At 48.7% G+C, this 14,756-nt stretch overlaps 1 protein-coding gene across 5 annotated transcripts in view; it reads left to right on the top strand.

Moving 5' to 3' along the window:
* The first annotated feature begins 321 nt into the window (after positions 1-321).
* Positions 322-14,756, top strand: part of MED27 (mediator complex subunit 27) — a 195,694-nt gene continuing 181,259 nt past the window's right edge. For all 5 annotated transcript variants that reach the window (XM_067742885.1, XM_067742886.1, XM_067742888.1 and 2 more), the window contains exons 1-2: positions 322-566; positions 3,074-3,218. In XM_067742885.1, coding sequence (XP_067598986.1) covers positions 364-566; positions 3,074-3,218 — 348 coding nt within the window. In that variant the 5' untranslated portion in view covers positions 322-363. The remainder of the gene's footprint in view (positions 567-3,073; positions 3,219-14,756) is intronic.

Raw genomic sequence — 14,756 nt, forward strand, 5'->3', positions numbered from 1 at the left:
TTTACGAATTTGGAAGCATTTTTTTCAACCCTTTACACCACGGACACCTTAACGCTCTGAGCAATTCTTCTCCATATGACTCCCAAGAGTGCAAGTTTGGGGAAGTGAGGGAACTTTCTGTATTTCCTTGTCACCATTAGGAAAGCCGAGCGTGCAGCTCGACTGCCCCAGATCCAGGGGATCACTTTCCTGCCCACGCATGTTTAAAGTGGAAACCCTCTCTGGGACAGGGCTCTGAGGAATCACCTGGGCCGCCCCGCCCCGCGAGAACTACATTTCCCAGAGTCCTTCGAGGGCTTGCGTCATCAGCGAGCGCGGCTTTTTGCTCGCTGGTTTTGGAGGGCCCACTGTGGCGGCGGCAACATGGCGGACGTGTTAAGTGTCGGCGTGAACCTGGAAGCCTTTGCCCAGGCCATCAGTGCCATCCAGGCGCTGCGCTCCAGCGTGAGCAGGGTGTTCGACTGCCTGAAGGATGGCATGCGCAACAAGGAGACGCTGGAGGGCCGGGAGAAGGCCTTCATTGCGCACTTCCAGGACAACTTGCATTCGGTCAACCGGGACCTCAAGTAGGTACCGGCTGAAGGGGCCGGGGACCTCCCGCCCTGTCCCGACCCCGCGCGAGTCTTCTCAGTCAGGGGCTGCTGTCCATTTTCCTTGCTCTCTTGCTCCCCCTCCCTCCTCTCCAAGCCTCTACCTGCCCCTCAGGGCCACCTCATCCTCCACCCCCGCTTTCTCGTCTCCCTTCTCTTGGCCTCCAGGTCCTGGCTGTCTCCCTCCGCCCTGGACCTCCTCAGTGGTCCTTCCATTTCTCACTGGGGGACGTGCTCTCCCCAGGAGCTTCCACTCCTCATCTCAGCTCGGCAGGGTTCTCACCTGTGGGCCCGCTGGGCCCCACCATGTCTGATAAAATAGTACCAAACAGGACCTGCCCAGCGCTGCCCCAAAGCCAAGTGCACTCCATCTGATTGGCCCCAGGTTTTCGTCCCTGAACCTGGAATTCATCAGTTCCACTCTAACCCACCCCCAAACACGACAAAATAGGCTTTGTTCTTTCTTCCCCTACCCCTTCCGAAACCACCTGATCAGTACTTTCACTCCCACTCTCACTGTTCCTCTTAAGTTTCTGTCTCTAGAGAGACCTAATCTCGGCCTTAACCAGCTTAATCACTTCTGCTTACACCTCCCCCCGCCCCCCAACAAATATTAATTTGTGGTCTTTTAGGGTTAAGGACTGTATATTTCTCTCTTACAAGTCACCTTCTTCTACTTTGTAAGTGGAATTAAGTGAGAGGATGTTTGTAAAATGCCTGGCACATAGTAGGCCCTTTTTAATTGGTTACGTCCTGGACTTGCCTTCCCCTGCTTCTGAGAGTCAGTCCTTTCCAGGAGGGTTAGAATTGCAGGATTTTTTGCCTTTTACCTCTCAGAACTGACCTTAGCAGGGGAAGGCATTGGGTGAGCTAGTCATCCTATAATTTCTGGAGTGGCTGGGTTTTTTGTTTTGTTTTGTTTTTTTTCCCGTCTCAACTTGGTCCCCTTAGTAACCAGATGGAAGGAGGAGGTAGGATGGAAGAGGAGGTGGTGACCAAATGATGGGAGCCTCTTGTTATTTATTTATTTATTTTCCTCTAAGTAGCTGCCATTCTTGTTTTGGGGGAAAGCCAGGAAGTCACACACCCCTCCTCAACTCCCACATCCACTTGCTGTTCTCTGGTGCAGTGCCCGTTAATACTTTCCCTGCTTGAGGGGATGCGCTGGTGGTTCTTTCCTCTCGTCCGTCTCCTCTTCGATTGGCTTCCCTTGGTAATATACAGGATGTTGTAACCCTTCACCATTGTAGAAAGCTTAAGAATGTTGACATCACCCCTTTGCCTTCTTAAATCTTTAGACAGCAGTACCAAGAAGAAGGTGGCTGAAGATTCCAGAATGAACGTGGCATGAGCAGCTGTCCCTACAAAGCCTTTGTTGACGCTTTGAGACTGGCCCGTCAGACTGGCGTGCTTCTGGAATGTGCTTTTTTTTTTTTTTTTTTTTTTTTGCGGGACGCGGGCCTCTCACCGCTGTGGCCCCTCCCGTTGCGGAGCACAGGCTCCGGACGCGCAGGCTCAGTGGCCATGGCTCACGGGCCCAGCCGCTCCACGGCATGTGGGATCTTCCCGGACCGGGGCATGAACCCATGTCCCCTGCATCGGCAGGCGGACTCTCAACCACTGCGCCACCAGGGAAGCCCTGGAACGTGCTTTTGCTGTTGGCTCCCTTTCCCAAGCTGCTCTAGAGGTTTTTATTTTGCTAGACTGAAGCATGTTTCTTTGACACAGCCCCTCGGTGCTGTCTTCCCATTCCGTTTGTTTACTTTATCTCTTCTTTGTTTTTTTTTTTTTGCGGTACGCGGGCCTCTCACCGTTGTGGCCTCTCCCGTTGCGGAGTACAGGCTCCGGACGTGCAGGCTCAGCGGCCATGGCTCACGGGCCCAGCCTCTCCGCGGCATGTGGGATCCTCCCAGACCGGGGCACGAACCCGCATCCCCTGCTTCGGCAGGCGGACTCTCAACCACTGCGCCACCAGGGAAGCCCTCTTCTTTGTTTTGTTAAGTTTTAACATCTGTGAAGCACCACGTACAAATCTATCTCTGTGTGAATGGTAAATAATCATCATTTATTCAGGTACTTGCTGTTCTGCCAAAGGTACTGATCTGTACGTGGGTCTGAAAACTCTTAGTGAGAAGCAGTGTTATATTGCGTTTCAAAATTCCAGAAAGTGTCCTCTCCCCCCACACCCCCTCAGAGAATGATTCGAGTTGTTCAAGGCTGATTTTAGGAGGCTTACTGATTTCATCGCTCTTAACCTTTGTTCTCCTTTAGCATGGCGCCAGAGAGCTCAGTTGCAAAACAAGATCAGCCCCTAGTTAGGGGTTGTCTCAAGTGGCCCTAGTCTTCTTAACCTTTCAGAAAGTATTTCTTCTTAAGGGACCTTTGATGGGCGGTTTGAAGAACAGCCGTTGACCAGTGTGGTTGGCTTAGCACTGGAGTTGCAGTGGACCCGGGTTTATTTGCTGTATCTGTTTACTTTTCAGTGAGCTGGAACGGCTGAGCAACTTGGTCGGCAAGCCTTCTGAGAACCATCCTCTCCATAACAGCGGGCTGTTGAGTCTGGATCCCGTGCAGGACAAAACCCCTCTCTACAGTCAGCTCCTTCAGGCATATAAGTGGTCAAACAAGGTAAGGGGGACATATCAGACATGGAGCTAACATAGGAAAAAGCAAGTTTTCTTGCATTTCATAAAGGCAGAGAGTGAGGGTTTTTCTTTCCTTTTTTGTTCTGATTCAGCATCGGGGTACAGAGTTGGAAGTTTCAGACTTCCCTCTGAAGTCTTTGAGGATTGTTCAGAGTCAGGTGCATTTAACCTGGTTGCTGGGTGTAGGGAGCAGCTTTTACGAACCCCATGAAATCACATGCAGAATGTTGTGTGTGTGTGTGTGTGTGTGTGTGTGTGTGTGTGTGTGTGTGTGTGTGTTTCTGGGGAGGACTTCCTAGCTTTCATCAGATTCTCAGAGGGGTCCCTGACCCCCAGAAGGTGAAGGACTGCTGGTCTCAGTGTGCAGCCACTCACATGGTGTATGTTGCTTGGCCTGTCCTCCCCATTGTTGATGGAAGAGCATCACTAGAGTTTGGTAGATTACTGTCTCTCTCTCCCCGCCCCCCGCACCGTGCCACGCGGCCTGCGAGATCTTAGTTCCCCACCTAGGGATCGAACCCAAGCGCGGAGTCTTAACCACCGGACCACCAGAGAAGTCCCCATCTTTCTTTTTTTTTCTTCATCTTTTTTTTTTTTTAATTGAAGTATAGTTGATTTACAGTATCGTGTTAGTTTCAGGTGTACAGCACAGCGATTCAGTGATACGTATATGTGTGTGTGTGTGTGTGTGTGTGTGTGTGTATTCTTCTTCAGATTCTCTCCCTTACATGTTATTACAAACTATTGAGTATAGTTCCCTGTGCTATAAAATAGATAACCAGCAGTAGGTCCTTGCTGGTTATTTATTTTATACGTAGTAGTGTGTATACTATGTATAAAATAAATAACCTCCTAATGCTCTCTTTGCTCTAATTACTCTACACCCGTCTGAGGGAGGTTGTTCTAAACGCTCTCCCTGGGATTTGCTATTCATGGTTTCCTGCAGTAGGCAGGCCCGTGGCGTAGACCTTAGGACGGCTGTAAAGGAAAAGTAAGCTGCAGTGTAAAAATAACAGGAGCAATTAGGCTCATAAGCCTGGAAACAGTTAGTCTGTTTACTAACAAGTTCCTCTTGTTTGGGCGCTGTGCGTTATTGTGTTGTGTTTTGTTTTGTTGCTGCTGAGAGAAAGCTAGAATATCTGTTTGGAACATTTTGGGAAGCTTTCCTCATTAGACTGCCACCTCCCTGGAGATAATAGTTCTTACAGTTACTGATTGTGAACTGCTCTGCCCCCTCCAGTTATCCGTCATCCTTTTCCTCTTTCCTGTGGTTCTTTTCCCTCTCAGGTCTTAAGTGACAGGTGAGTCTTGACTGTGTTTCCAGTGTGTAGAATTTTTCCTTTGAATTTGTCTGGAAGAGTATTTAACATTCTTCGGTTTGCAGGGGAACCTTGAACCTGGGATGCGTGCATTTAACCTATGAGGCTTGTCCTCCAAGCTCTGGGCTGCTGTTGACAGAGACCCACTTCAGTCTCGAGTTTCAGGGTGCCCAGGCGGTATGGGGATCTGTCACTCTCCTGCCCTGTCTACGCCTGCTTCCCAGTGTTGGCCTGATATCTCCCAGTGGTGGAAAAGACACACTGGCAGCTGTAGGTTTGTGTGGTCCTTCAACCAGGTGATCTCCAGGTGTCCACACCAGACCCTGAAAACGGATTCTGGCCCTGTTTGGTAGGTGGCCCCTACCTACCCAGACAGCTCATTGAGTTCAGGGGGTGGGATTCTCTGACTGCCCAGTGCAGATCAGCTAAAGCACAGGAATTGGGGCTGCTTGGAATTAGATAGAGGCAGGAGAGGACGCAGGGCAGACAAGAAATTAGAGATGTCTGTTGCAGTTGCCAGGGCCAGACATGAGACTGTTCTGGCCCTACACAGATAGCCCTGCCCTCTCAGGGTTTTCTGTTTGAGCATCCTTATTTCCCCAGGGGCACGCTTGGACATCCTAATGTGAGTTTACCTGGTGATTGGGTGGGATCTGATCTGTAGGTGACTTATTTCTGGTTGGACTCCTGGTAGAAAGTCTTGCTTTTTGGCGTTTGGACGTGGAAGCTGTGTTCATGTATCATGTGGGTAATGTTCTTGGAATAGGCTTGAGGGATGGACACTTCATTGGTGGGAAGATTTAGGCTGATCTCGAAACCATGAGTGCGTGGGACTCAGTGGAAGCGACTGGTTTTAACTTGAAGTGATGACTCTTAACTTTTGAATGAAGGTAGTTTTAATTGTTTGCTGAATTTATTAGAGTATAAAAATAGAAGACCCTCTCCCTGCCCCCCACCCTTGCCCTCAGGTGGAAAAGAGGATGTGTTAAGGAAAAGAAATATTATGTATGTGGAAATTCTTGTCCTGGAGATGCTACAGCTTAAAACTAGATGTAGAAATGTATCACAGATTTTAGGTCCCATGTGAGCAGTGTGAGTGGTGTAGGGGTTCAGTCATGTCCTGGCCTGGTGCGTGCCTCTGAAGTAACTGCTGTTCCGCCAGCTTCCGAGTGCCCCAGCAGAGAGGGGCTTTTGGAGTCTTAGAACATTAATTGGCAAAATAAAGAGAATGTTTAAGAGATGTTTATCTTACCCCCTTATTTTATAGCCAAGCAGACCAAGGCCAAGTGAACCAACCTGCTCATGGCTTCATAGCTAGACTAGAATTTGCCTTTCCTGATGTAGGTCAGTGTTCTTTCCTCTAAAACTGGATGCTTTCATCAGGTTTGGCTTAAGGTTTTGACTATAGCAAACATTTCTCCCCCTTTAACCTTCATCACAGGAGCAATTCATATGTTATATTTTATTCATAAACTGGTATCACATTTTACTCATTTTTAGTGGTTTACTGAAGGATGGAGATGGCAAATACATGGGACATGGTCCTGAAACTGTCACTCTTGTCCAGGGCAGACGTCACTAACCACCCTCTGTATTCTTTCCTGCTAAGGCCACCTCTGGGCTCACAACTCTGTTCTGGGGCTAGGCAGCCCCTGCCAGTTATTCAAAGGTGGGCTACAGGGGAAACGTTTTTTATTTCTGTTATGGTAGATAATGTCCTATTTGACTATTGCTTATTTATACCTTACCTTACTCTGGAAGGGATTTAAGATCTATTATACAAATACTGTACTTCAAACCTTGAAAGGAAAGAGGAAAACAAGGGTAAGGATGCCTTATGTACATTTCTTTAATAAACTCAAGAAGTAGCCCCAAGAAACAAGCCAGTATTCTTATTTCCAGCTGGGGATATGGAAGCAGCAATGATATATGTTTATCATGCCTCTCTTACAAATGAAAAGAGCTTTTTAATGGCAAAAGCTTTCATCATTCTTCATTTTACCCTCGACGAGTTTAAACCGGAAAGTGCATTAATATGTTAGGTGAAGTTTAGGGTAACTTGCCAATGTCAGCTTTCTGCACTGTTGGCTAAGAATTGAAGGAAGTGTGGGAAAGGCTTTGATACCACCCATTATGTGATGAACTTTCTATTTTATGTGCCATTGGCCATAGAGAAGTCTCATTCACGCTTACTGACTAATTATTTTCTTCAGGGGATTGTGTAATTTTTGTAAAGTCAGTCAGAATGTTAATTACATGGTAGTTGGCATAATTGTTAGGATAACACATTTAAAAATTAACGTAAAAAAATAAAACTTAATCTAATCTAATGAAATGATGTCAAATTGCTGGGAGCAGCACTTTTCCCGTGCTGAATTGGGGAAAGAATTTAGCTTTCAACTCTTGTGCACCTATAGAGTATTGTTCTGTAGAGAGATGACAGGCTCTCGACGACGGCAAAAAATAATTGACGTCAACACGGTCCTTGCTGTAAGATAGTGAATGTGAACATAATGAGGAAAGAGAATCACTTAAATGCCCCCCAAAGCCTTAATCATCATGACTTGGGGTCAGGCGCTGTTCTGGACTGTTCTTATTACGTTCAGATATGCTGAGAGTTAGGCTGAACTATTCTCAAGGCCCCTGTCCGAAGGTTTCCAGTGTCCTGTCTCCAGGCTTTGATTTCCGGCTTTGACTTTCTGCGTTTGTTTATGGCAGGAGGCTGCTTGTGTATTTGCCTGAAAAGGGGGCGAAGACTTCAGCCTTTTCCTGGTGATGTCTCAAGCAGCAAAGACCCCAGAAGTGTCGCTTTCTCCCCGGGTTGGGAAATGGGCCCTGAGGAGGGGCTGGCGCTGCCTTTTCTTTGTTTTTGCATGCTTAATTTTTCACTTTTATTAGAGAAAGAGCAAATTTCAATTCCAAGGGTATTCAGTTGGAAAGGCTGAAGACATTTGCTCCACTCTACCTTCCCGAGCTGTTCTCATCAGAATCTGGTTACTCAGTGGCTTTAAGTTGCTGTAACATTCATGTCCCTCACATCCAGCCTTGAAGGTGCTCTTGACGTTTTGGCATCATGGAGCTAACGGGTAGGATTGGTTAAAACTGCAACACGGAGCCTTTTCCCTTAGGGGCCCCGTCCTCTTTTAGGTCCCTGCGGAGAGAGACAGTGTCCCTCTCGTTCCCAGGGGGGGAGTCCCCAGCGCCTAGCAGGGCTCCTGGTACTCAGTGCACAGTCAATTAAAATTCACTGAATGAATGAAAGAATAAGTAAAAAGGGTTTTCTGTTGAATTTTTAGTTTACAGCCCCTTGTGTGGTTTGCTTGCTTGTGTTTGGGCCATTACTGAGAAATTTAGTTGTGTTACTGGTAGATGAGAGAAAATTCTCAGGTCCTGTGCTGGAGGCCAGGGCCAGATTCCAGAAGCGTAATTTGGAAGGAAAGGTGAGGTCAGTTGGTGAACTGATGATAAGCTCTTTGAGGGCTGAGGTTGGAAGTTTCATCTGTGTTGCCTGTCACCTGGTGTTCCCTTCCTGAGAGAGCCGGGTTGGCAGCCAGTGCTCAGGAGCGGGTAGGACGTGGTAGAAGTCATCCGGAGTTGACTGAGTCAGCCTGATTTGAGCGACAGCACCTGATGTCAGGTGTTCTGCGGCAGCTGTTGTTTTGACAGAAGTGCGAAAACTGGGAAGAGGCGAGTCAACCCCATCAGCCTCTTAGGGATTATCCCACTTGGTGTGTTATCAGTAACTAATTTCTGTTCCTAGTGTTTTCCTTATCACCAGACCCACCCCCGACTCACTCAGAGAATATGGATTCATTCAGAACATAATGAGGAAAGAAAATCACTTAAATGCCCCCCAAAGCCTTAATCATCGTGGCTTTGGACCACACACTGTTCTGGATTGTTATTATTAGCAGAGGTGCAGGTACCATTCTTAGAGGTGTTCTTCCACCTAAATCTAACCTTCCTGGCTCCCTGTCACTCAGCATGAACTTACCAGCAGAGTGAGTTTGACTGCAATAGTGGCTGCCCTAGTTGGCCTTAAACCCTGCACCCTTCTCCTCCCTCCCCACCCAAAGCCCTGATACTGTGTGAGCCATTATGAAAAGAACAAAGAGTAACACAACCAAACAGGAAAAAGAACCAAACAAAACCAATCTCTGGGGTTTCTAGATACTGTTGGATTCCTTGTTGGTAGAATGAAGAGCTGGACTGAAGATCTCTCGAGTCCCTTTTGGCTGTCACTTGGGAAGGAGCAGTGGAATCATTTATGCATTTCCATTGTTTTGGAAATGAAAGTGTAACCTGGGGAGCAGAGGAGAGTAATTCTTGTCCAGTAACGTTTCTTAAGCACAACTGTTGTGTACGCTACAGAGCATCTCAGAACAGACCAGGATAGAGCAGCAGCCCTAGAGGCCCTTAGGGGAAGATTACCTTTCAGAGGTTCTCTAGACAGCAGTAGCCTCCTGTAACACACCGAGTGTAAGCCGTCATGAAAATCACCTGATGCCCCCATAGTTCTAAGTGGGTTCCACCCCAAGGCTTTGGCCTAATTCCATATCTTTATGTTCTACTTATTAGTTGTGGTTTCTGAAAATTGTCACTTTGTTGTGGCCTGGAATCAGATGTGTGATTCCCTCCTTCTTTTTCTCTAAAGGAGCAGGAACTCTGTTGAGAAGCTACCCTGAGCAGGCTGCAGAGGCTGCTGGCTGTGTGTCCCACGTGCCCTGCAGGAGTCACTCTGTCCGGGGCTGGGGGTGAGGGGAACTCAGCCTGAGTCCCTCTTTGGCTGTTTTATAGCAGCCTTGTCTGGGCTGATTGGGTTTGTGCGGTTTGCCCAGAGCTTTGTGTACATTGTAACCAGAGCCTGAAAAGGCACTTTCTCTTCTCTTCCAGGAATGCTTAGTAGACAGGAAATGGTCCCATATCATTTTTGTTCCTGGTGAGTTGCACATTGACGGTGGGGAAGGACGTGTACCATTATAAGTGCAGAAAGAATATGATGTTACGCCTCCCCTTTTGCTTGTCTTCTTTTCCTCATGGCGGGTGTGGGCTGGGAAAGAGCTGAGAGAGAACTAGCGCTTCTCTCCTGTGGTCCACGCCTGCTCTGGGCCAGCCCATCTGTTTTGCCGCTTCACTTGCCAGCCGTGCACGGATGACACCGCACTCCAGCCAGCCTAGAAGCTCGCCTGAGATCCTGACCCGTGTCAGAGTGCCCGCTGGACATCTGCACGTGGGACTCACAGGCTTCTCGGGTAGAAGGAGCGCAGGACGGAAACCCTGCCCCCGCCCCCAGACCTGCTCCTCGTGGTGGGGTGCCTGGACCCTCACACCTGCTGACCAAGATCTACTGATGCCACCTCTCCAAAACCGCTTAGTCTTTCCTCCCCACCTTGACTGCCGCTGTCTGAGCCCAGGCCCCCCTTATTGCTTGGGGCAATGCTACTGCCTCCCCTCTGGCTTCCTGCCCCTTCCCACCCACTGCAGCCATTTTCCGCTCGGCAGTTCCCAGGGACCTGGACAAAGAAGACACCTGATTGGTTGCTCCTCAGTGGTTTCCTCCATCTCCCTTAGGATTAATTCCAGCTCCCGGCTGGCATTGGGAGGCATTTTAGTTATCGTACCCAGGGGCCTGAGTCCAGAAGCAGACAGACCTTTGGCCAGACTTCTTAGCCTCAGTTTCCTCATCTGCAAAGTGGCACGAACAGTCCTGCGTCTTAGGGTGGCTGTGAGGATTCCGTGAATACTCTCTTGAGTATGCAGCGCAGAGCCTGGCAGATGACCTTTACCATTAGCAGTCCGGGTGCAGGGCCTCATGGCCTGGCGCCAGCTCCCTTCTCTAGCCCCCACCCTTCCTTCCTTTCTTTCTGGGGGAAAAAACCCCTAAACTTTTTATTGTGGAAAGTTTCAAATTACACAAAAGTAAGAGAATTATCTAATGAGCCATTGTCTACTCAGCTTCAACAATTAAGAATATTTTGCTACTCTTATTTCATTGATTTCCACATCCCCCTACTCTCTTTTCTGGGGGTCAGGGGTGAGGACTGGAGTATTTGAAAGCAATGCCCGACGTCATGTCATTTTATCGGGAATCCTTCAGCGTTCAGCTTCCTTTCTTCCCACTTTCCCTGCTCTTATTTTTGCCACTTCTTGTCTGCAAAATGCATTGCGGTTCCCCAGAATCTTCTGATCTCAGGGTCTTTGCACACGCTCTTCTTCCTTCTCCCTCCTTTCTTTGGAAAAGTCTTAGTCATTTAGGTCTTAGACTTCCTCTGGGAAGTCTTCTGAGATGTACCCAGATCAGGTGCCCCTGCGTTTACACCTGTGACAGCTTTTATCCTCCTCTGCCTGTTCGTTATCCCCACAAGGGTAAGCCCTGTCCTGTGTTAGGACTTAGACTTTGGGTGTTATCTAACACCTTTGAGCCTCAGCCTCCTGGGCTAGAAAATGGACATAATACCAGTCTCATCGGACTGGTCCGAATGTCTAATTAGAAACTGTATATAAGGTTTCTGGTTCAGGGTAGGATGTATAGTGGCCTTTAGTAAATAGTTGACTGCAGGTAGCTATTTCCTAGTAAATTGAAGCCTGTAAATCTCTTCCTCTTTCCTTTTTAGATGACGACCAGTTTGAGTTTCCTCCCTTCTGAGTCCGCTGCTATTTACCTGCCCTTGACCTTCTGCAGCTTTGTGTTGTTGTTGGGTGTGGGGGAACTGAAAGGGAGGAGGTGTGGAAGGGAGCGCCTAGAGGCTTTATCCCTTCTCTGGCGGCCATGCCCTAATCTTAAGGACCTCTGGGCTGGGCTCGGGAGCTCCGCCCTTGGGTCCTGTGCCTGTGCCGTCAGCATTCCCCTTCTTTTGCAGCAGTCACGTGTTTGTTTGGGAGGCTCCCGCAGCCTCTCTGGAGCTGGTTGCCGCGCTCCCTGGGCCGGGGCCCTGCTCAGCCTGCTGCTTTTCCTCGCTGACTTGACCAAGTGACCGAAACTCCCAAGACCCTCACTCCCCCCGGGGACAGTATACTCATCTAGTAGGTTCTGGCAAGTCAGTAGCTTGTTGCACCGTCAAGCTTGCCTCAACCCTGTGGATTGGAGGCTCTTTCTGAAATCTCTAGTTTCGTTTGGGGCTGCTCCGCTAGACGCAGCCCGGTTCCTCTGGGAGGAGCCCAGAGATTAAAGCGCTGCTGCAGAGGAGCCTCCAGAGTGACCAGGCAGAGCTGATCTGGTCTGTGTTTGCCCCACAGGCTTTCAGCAGCTGCACTGATCGCACTGCCGCAGCTGCTCGCCCTCCAGGTCCGTCCCCTCTCCTCGAGGGTTGGGGCTCTGGTGTCACTTTGAAGGCCTCCCGTCGGGGACACAGTAGACACTCGTAATTGAGCCCCCCCCCCCAACCTCCCCATATTTCCAAACAGACTCCAGGCACTGTGCCCCCTCTGGCCAAGTGTTAGATCTCAAGGGGACCTCCACGATCAGGTGGGGCAGCGCCCCTCCTTTTATAGAGAGAGCGACTTGTCCAAGGGCCACACCGCCAGCCCTCTAACTGGGACCCGCAGTGTTCGGTAGCCTGAAAAGGGAATGTCATCCGGATGTCCAGGCAAGCAGAGAGGTTTCTTCCACTGTTGAAGCCCATTAAAATCTTGCCATTTACCTGTGGTTTTGTGTCTGCTGATCCCCCTGTCAGTGAAGCAGGAGCAGTGGTCAGTCCACATGCTGTATCAGAGGGAACCATGGCGGTGGGTGTGACCCATTGACAGCTGCAGTCTGTGCGCAGACCAAGACTGCGTGGGGCCCAGCCCAGGCATGGATGTGGCTCAGGGCAATTGCCTTGACCTCCATGAGCAGAGCAGCCCCAGGCCCCGCAGATTCAGAGAGGCAGGTACCCTCATCTGCTTTAAGCTCCGATGTGATAAGTATGATATGAGAAGTTGGGATCTTAGCAACTAACTGGCATATTTGCTGGGCATGTCATGAAAAGAAAGGTACTGCCTTGGAGCCTCTTATCCCCTTCCTGGCATGGGTGGGGTCCCCAGGGATGACTGTGTAAAGATAAGCCCCCTGCCCACTTTTTTCCCCTTTTTAACAGGAATTGTACTTAGTCCTCCAGTGGGTTCATGGGATGCCGGTTGCTCTTATTTTTTCCCCGTTTGGATGTTTCTGTGTGTTTTAGGGTTGGAGGGTTACGTCGTACCATCATGATTTTCAGTCAGTAGGCTTCTTGAATTATCGATCACTTATTAGTAGTTGCCGCCACTGAGCATTTGGGCTCGGCGCTCTTCCGATGACCATACACAGTAGATTTGGAAGCGAGAGAGTCTGCAGGTTTTGAGTGTGTGCATGCATTCATACGTGAGAAAGTGGTTGCACTCGGTGTAAAATGCTCAATCATATTAATTTCCAAGCTGCTTTTGAGTAGTGTGCTGTTTGCTAGGAAGTATCTAATCCGTCTATTGAACACGTGTTTATTGGGCATCTACTATGTTTCAGGCACTGTTCTAGACTCAGTGAAGGAAACTGATCAGTTCCCATCTTCCTGGAACTCCGCATATATCCAGTTCTCGAACTTGATCAGCACATGCCCAAAGCACATGATTTTAACAGTAATTCCTGACTCCACTATTGGTCTTTTTTCCCCTTTAATCAGTGGCCTTTCTGTGCCTCAGTTTACCTGTCTTTACTGTCAGAAAGGAGCATAATTGATAGGGTCTGGGTGACTTAATTGACACCTGTAACTTATCTAGAACAGGGCCTGAACATAAAGGAAATTTTGTCTTGCACTCCTGACATCTTAAATATCATCCTGTTTTTATAGTTTGGTGGATTTTAATTCTGTCCTGTGCTTAACGCAAATGCAAATTTATTGCTGTGATATACACTTTTCTGGTTTGTTTGCCCTTGGCATGTCACCAGTTTGCCCATATTCTGCTGTAGCCTAAGGTTGCGCTTGTTTTTCTTTTCTTTTTAAATAAATTTATTTTTAATTTTTATTTATTTTTGGCTGTGTTGGGTCTTCATTGCTGCTCACAGGCTTTCTCTAGTTGTGACGAGTGGGGGCTACTCTTCGTCACGGTGCATGGGCTTCTCGTTGCGGTGTCTTCTCTTGTCGTGGAGCACGGGCTCTAGGCGCGCGGACTTCAGTCGTTGTGGCTCACGGGCTCTAGAGCGCAGGCTCAGTAGTTGTGGCGCACGGGCTCTAGAGCGCAGGCTCAGTAGTTGTGGCGCATGGGCTTAGTTGCACCACCTCATGTGGGGTCTTCCCGGACCTGGGCTCAAACCCGTGTCCCCTGCGTTGGCAGGCGGATTCTTAACCACTGCGCCACCAGGGAAGTCCCAGGTTGTGCTTGTTTTAAGGGGTTTTCATTGATTTTAAGAGAACACTAAATATCTATCTTATATTTGTGTCCAAAGGCAAAAAACCCATCAATCAGTCAGGGTACTGACTTTCTGCCACCGTTGACCTGAGAGCTGACCCAGTTTGACTGTTTCTGTCCTGAAAGAACTCTCCCCGCGCTTCCTTTGATGTGGATTAGTGACTGCAAAGGGTGCTGCACATGTGTTATTCTCTCTTATTTGTCAGTGGGTCTGTTTATTTTCATTTTTATTTTTTTTGGCCTCACCATGGGGCTTGTGGGATTTTAATTCCCCGACCAGGGATTGAACCCGGGCCCTGGCAGTGAAAGCGCCGCGTCCTAACCACTGGACCGCCAGGGAATTCCCAGCGAATGGGTCTGTTTAAATTTCATTTAAATACCTGGAGCCCTGAAGGCTGATTTTGCCCGTGGGTAAGATTGGCCCTGTGCACTGACTTCAGTGTCTCACCAGGGGCGAGCTGGGGCCCGCTGCCTGCGCTGTGTCCTCTCCTGTTGCCTGGCCACCTGCCTGGCCGTCCATCCAATCATTTGTCTAGCTCTCTATTTAAAATCACACTTGATAATTCAGTATGTTTCCCAGAGGATGAGTTGATTCAAAATCCTACATCATCCATGGTGTTTGTGACGAGAATTTGAACCACCCGAGTTTCAAGATAAAATAAATTCTCGACCTCTGTTTCTTAGCAGAAAATGATGAGGCAACCGTTGAAGAGTTTTGTTTAGTGATCACGTGGAATTGTATTTTCTTTCCTGTGAAAAATCACTGCGATGTTTTCCGTATGTTATACAGTTCCTCTCCAGATTTCGTCCTCTTCACCTGAAAAATGCTTGTGAAGACACTT

Source organism: Pseudorca crassidens, chromosome 7 (genome assembly GCF_039906515.1).
Source record: "Pseudorca crassidens isolate mPseCra1 chromosome 7, mPseCra1.hap1, whole genome shotgun sequence".
Classification (NCBI taxonomy): domain Eukaryota; kingdom Metazoa; phylum Chordata; class Mammalia; order Artiodactyla; family Delphinidae; genus Pseudorca; species Pseudorca crassidens.